Below are 5,369 nucleotides of genomic sequence, written 5' to 3' on the forward strand. Positions count from 1 at the left end.
CGACCCATTTTGGGTCCCGACCCTAAGTTTGGGAAACATTGGCCTATAGTATAATGCTGGGCAGTGATTTAAATAGGCACACAAGTTTTATCTTTTTCTTAAGGTGTGCGTGGGTGTTTGTGCGCGCGCAGGGGGGGGGGGGGGGGGGGGGGGGTAATTTTTGCATACAGTAAATGACAGAGAAGTAAAAACTCCTTCGTTTGGACAGTGGAAGTAAACGCAACTTACACCACGTGACTAAAATCAGGAAGCGAGTAGAGTGTCAACAATAAAACGGTGAGGTGAGTTTGCGCTTCTTTCTCAAACACTACAGTTGTCGTGGCGTTTCTGTTGGACATTTATATTGATATTATCAAAGGAGTTGTCCTAAACAAGGCATACTATACGGATAGCAAACGTTTCATTTAGCGAATCGGCATGTTTTGTTTTTAGCAACGGCTAAGCAGCTAACCGGGGTTTGCTAACGTAGCTAGCTAACTTGTCATGGCAACCTCCCCTAAAAAGATAAATCTGAGAAAATTGTTATTATGTTATTTGTCTAACGTTTATTTTCTATAGTATGTTGTAACGTTACTGGACAGAAAATAGAAATGCCATCATTTTCTGTAATCTATCTTGAAATGTAACTAAGCATAGTGACCTTAAATATAAAATCTAGGCTAGCTTGTGGTTCTTAATGTTAGCCGTCCAGGCAACACCAATAGCTACTGATCGAGTCTGTAGTTACTGTCCACGCCATCATGTTAAGGTTGTGTTCTGTTTGTGTGAAAGGTAGAGATGGCTTCTTCAGACTGGCACCTGTCTTTGAAGCTGGCGAATCATCCCAAATCCACCTTCCACTTCCCAGACATGATGCCAGGGGATGTTCCACCTGGAGGATACAGAATCGCTACTTTAAAACAACTTGTTGCAGCACAGACCCCAGATTCCATCCCAGATCCTGAACTAATAGGTGTGTTACACCTGCTGTGGCAGTTGACCTCAATGTTAGCTGTGAATGAAATGTCGAATACTTATTGTTATTTGTCCTAAAAATGTTCTAAATCTGTTCCTGTATCAGAGCTGGTCCACTGTGGGCGGAAACTCAAAGACGACCTGACTCTGGATGCCTGTGGGATTCAACCAGGGTCCACCTTACACATCCTTAAAAAGACTTGGCCAGAGCCAGGGAGCAGTTCAGGTCTGTCAGTTTATCATTTTCAGTACAAAAATAAATTATATTTTAGCTGTGAAAGTCTTAATCTGAACGTCTGTTTGTGTGTGTGTGTGTGTGTGTGTGTGTGTGTGTGTGTGTGTGTGTTTCTTTTCTAGAACCTGTGAACAGAGCAACTGCAGCCAGGGAGTTCAGGGTGTTTCATGCTGCTCTTCACTCACTCAACTCTGCCTACAGAGACTCAGTGAGTAGAAAACACACACACACACACACACACACACACACACACGTGCGTGCCGTGCATGCATGCATGCATGCATGCACGGCACGCAGTGGCAAGCACAACACTGCCCATGGTGACACCCCTCTCTACTCCATTTGATCTACTTAGGTTTTTAGTTTTAGAACTGGATTTTGAGAGAATGGATCAAATGTGTATTAATAACTTTTTTTGGACAGTCTATGATACAATGACTCGGAGGCCATAGATTAAGGCCTTGTGTAGTTTTCTTTTATTCAGATACATTCAGACTGGACTTTACAGCATATCTGAAATACGCCCCGATTGATCTCTTGTGATCAAATTTAACTTCTCTTCTAATTTAATTAAATATGTAGGGAAACTGGGACTGTCGCCTGATACATATTTGAACATTTACATTGCTACGTTTTGTTTTTTAAGCAGATTTTTGAGCCCAAAGCAATTTCTGTGCTCACATGTTTTTAGCTCCAATAGAAAAACTAATCTCCGTCTAAACTAACACACCCAAACCCTATATCTCATCAACATTCTTGTATACTGGGCATAAACAGGAGGCAGCGTATACTCCGCCGGTTGCTGGTAGTAGCTTAGTCTCAGAGAACAAGACGTCATGATCAATAAGACCCAGTCAGGCGGCAAAACTTTGGCAATGTTAGCGTTGCCAAAGGTCTCTGAGACTGCAACACAACGCGTCGGATTCCAAATCAAGTGTGTTTTCAAATGTCTCCTGAAAATGCCAGAGCAGTGGAAATGCGACTTGTAATTTTAGCAAAAAAGATAATTGTCTTTAAACAAAAACATAGAAATGTAATTGTAGCCTTACACTTGGCCATAAAACTGGAAAAGATGGTAGGTGGGATATGGAGTTCCTCCCCTCTGCAATCTAGTCTCTAGTGTGTGAGTTATGTGACTCGGGCAATAGACGGTTTGTGATAGGGTTTGGACGCTTTCTCCTGCCTCACACACATTAAAAAGTTAAAAAGGTTGTCTTTCACTGCAGGAATTCATTGGAGTGTTTGCTCTATACTCATCCTTGACCCAGAGACTTTTTGGCTTGGGTGTTTGGATTTTTCTCTACAGTCACTTAGGTGCCGACACACCTGTGTTCACAGCTGTTTATCTCTGATAGAATCACCATAGATCCATTTCAGTGTACGTGTGTCTGGGCAGCTACGAGCTGGTCAAAGATTATCCTCAACAGGAAAAGGTTTAGCTATTAAAGGCTGGCAGCTTTTCATGGTGTAAACCTAGTAGGTACAAACAGTTTTCGAATACCAGCATGTTTTCTTGATTAAATAAAGGGATAGTTGGGAATTGGCGTGCTTTTCGGACTTAATCTGATACTCCCTTATCTTGATATTGATCCGTGGATGTTGGTACAGATGTGGAGGGAGATACGTGTCAGCACCAGTTTGGGTCGTCCCGGTGGAAAAAGCCTCTTAAATCACAACACAGCAGTCAAACAACATGTTAACCATCCTCACTGTATCTACAGTGTTTTCTGATCTGTAATGGACCGATTTTATTTGCTGAGTGATACAGAAATGATTAAGAAGCAAACAGCAGAATGAAATGTGGGTATACACCTTCGATATAATATGTTGTCGACAGTTAAAATGAAAACTGGCATATCTTTATCCAAAGGATTTGCAGATTAACGCCTATATGTTAGATCAGTATCGCCACCGGTGAATATATCACGCAACCTCATGTCAAATCTGTTTTAATCCTTCTACTGATGCTGCTATATTAAAAAATGGGAGCTGCTGTGTTTTCCCCACACATAGGTATATAAAATGCTGACAAATAAAGAGTCTCTGGATCAGATCATCGTGGCTACACCAGGGCTCAGGTCAGACCCAGTCGCCCTAGGTAAGTTGAGTTTTATCAATGCTGTTATGCCCTCTCATTGTACCATGAAAATATGTAAATGATAACATTTCTCCTCACGCCCTATTTATCTGTTCAGGTGTGCTCCAAGACAAAGATCTCTTTGTGCAGTTCACAGACCCTAACATGCTGGATGTGTGAGTGTGGCTTTTCTTTTGTTATTGGCTCTGATGTGACGTATGATAGGGACAGCGCAGACACACGAGCGGAAGGTAATTTAAATCTGCACCTACACTTTTCTGTCTGTTCCGTAGATTGATCAGTTCCCACCCAGCCCTCGTCAATGCCATCATCCTGGTCCTGCACTCTGTGGCAGGCAGCATGCCCGCTCAGTCCAGTGCCAGCTCTTCTCGCAACGTCTCTGCCAGTTCTTACAGTGATATGCCAGGTGAGCAAGGATGATGGCGCTGTAAAAACGTCCGAATGACAATTAAGAGAGGAACGCTTAGAGTAATAAAGAATTGTTGTTGACAAACTCCAGATATTATCACAACTGATGCGAGGCAGACAGTGGTTTAATATTTTTGACACAATGCAACAGATAACTACTGGCAGTTTATTGTCTTCCCTTTTTTTTTTTTTTTTAAATGCGTAGCAATTTCGAACATAAAATTGTTTTTGATCAGTTTTTGTTGCGCATTCACTACAAATTGAAACTACAAATCCTTCTTTTGATCCGGCAGGGGGCTTCATGTTTGAGGGCATGTCTGACGATGAGGAAGATTTCCAGTCTGTGAGTCACTCTACTACTACTCTACTCAACATCAGGTATCATACACAGGAAAACTGTTGATGCAAGGCTATCTTTCTGTACCTAAATGTGTGTAACAGGGGAGCCCAGCAGGTCCCTCCAACCGAGCGGGGGGCTCATCAGGGTTACGACCAGTTTCTCTGAGCCACAGTGGAGCGACTGGCCCTCGGCCAATAACGCAGAGCGAGCTGGCTACAGCTTTGGCCCTCGCCAGTACTCCTGACAGCAGTGCGGTCACTCCAACAACTTCAAGCCAGGTGAGATATATTTACATTTAGAAAAAAATGTCTTATTTTTTTTTTTTTTTTTTTTTTTTGCAACTTACTTAATAGATAAAATATGACACATTAAAGGCAATTCTTATGGTATGCATTGAAAACATGATCTCTGACATATTATTGCAGGTGAATACCTTGATCTTTTGATTTTCTTGCCTGCCATTGATATAGGCGGACCCCTCCAGTGGCGTAGCCCCTATGCCAGCAGGGACCCCAGTCAGTAACGATCTCTTCAGCCATGCTCTACAGCAAGCTCTGCAAGCCTCCAACATGTCCGCTCTACAGGTGGGGGTGTAAACTCGGAGACTTAATCCCACGTATTCAATTCACGAAGGAGATGTACTTTGAAATATCAAATAATGTTCAAATGGTTACTGGCCTGTATTTTTTTGTATAAAGTTGTTCATGCAGAGCTTAACCGAGGCAGGAGTGATATTATTGGTGCTCATTCAGTGAATGTGTTTTTGTCTTGCTAGGGCCGCTGGCAGTCCCAGATGCAGCAGCTCCGGGACATGGGGATCCAGGATGAGGAGCTAATGCTGAGGGCGCTGCAGGCCACAGATGGTGACATCCAGGCTGCCCTGGAGCTCATATTTGCTGGAGGCCCAGGACTCTGAGCCCCTACCCTACGGACTAACCCTTTTTTAGAGGAGAGAAAGCAGAAAAAAGATTGTCATTGTGCTGCCCAGACATAATAAATTATGGCTTTAGACATAAAGTATACAGATTCTTTGTATTATTACATTGTTTAGTCCATTTACATACTGTACAGTATCATATCTGAGTTCCACAAACATTATGCCAGCTCTTTCTTATTGATGTGACTAGACTTGTAATGAATGTAATAATGCCTACCTTATTGTCTCCTGTCTTCTTGTTATTTAATAGGTGGCATTGACTCGTGTGTTTGCTTCTTGATTGTATAAACACAAACATTTAAAACTGCAAGCAGCGATGAACGGGCCCTTGCCTTTTTGCAGGTCGGGGGTACTGGCAGAAGCCAATCTTTGCGGCAGTGCATTTGCGCGGCACTCA

General features: G+C 42.6%; 1 protein-coding gene across 1 annotated transcript; it reads left to right on the forward strand.

Moving 5' to 3' along the window:
- Nucleotides 1–771: 771 nt before the first annotated feature.
- Nucleotides 772–5,194, forward strand: ubl7b (ubiquitin-like 7b (bone marrow stromal cell-derived); the record flags this gene model as incomplete). The annotated part of the gene is given in 10 exon segments (XM_032529766.1): nt 772–952; nt 1,061–1,180; nt 1,312–1,397; nt 3,203–3,287; nt 3,385–3,442; nt 3,560–3,693; nt 3,989–4,038; nt 4,137–4,313; nt 4,506–4,619; nt 4,811–5,194. Coding segments are annotated over 10 exon segments (1,140 nt in total). The 3' UTR covers nt 4,952–5,194.
- Nucleotides 5,195–5,369: the final 175 nt, after the last annotated feature.

Source organism: Etheostoma spectabile, chromosome 1, assembly GCF_008692095.1.
Source record: "Etheostoma spectabile isolate EspeVRDwgs_2016 chromosome 1, UIUC_Espe_1.0, whole genome shotgun sequence".
Classification (NCBI taxonomy): Eukaryota; Metazoa; Chordata; class Actinopteri; order Perciformes; family Percidae; genus Etheostoma; species Etheostoma spectabile.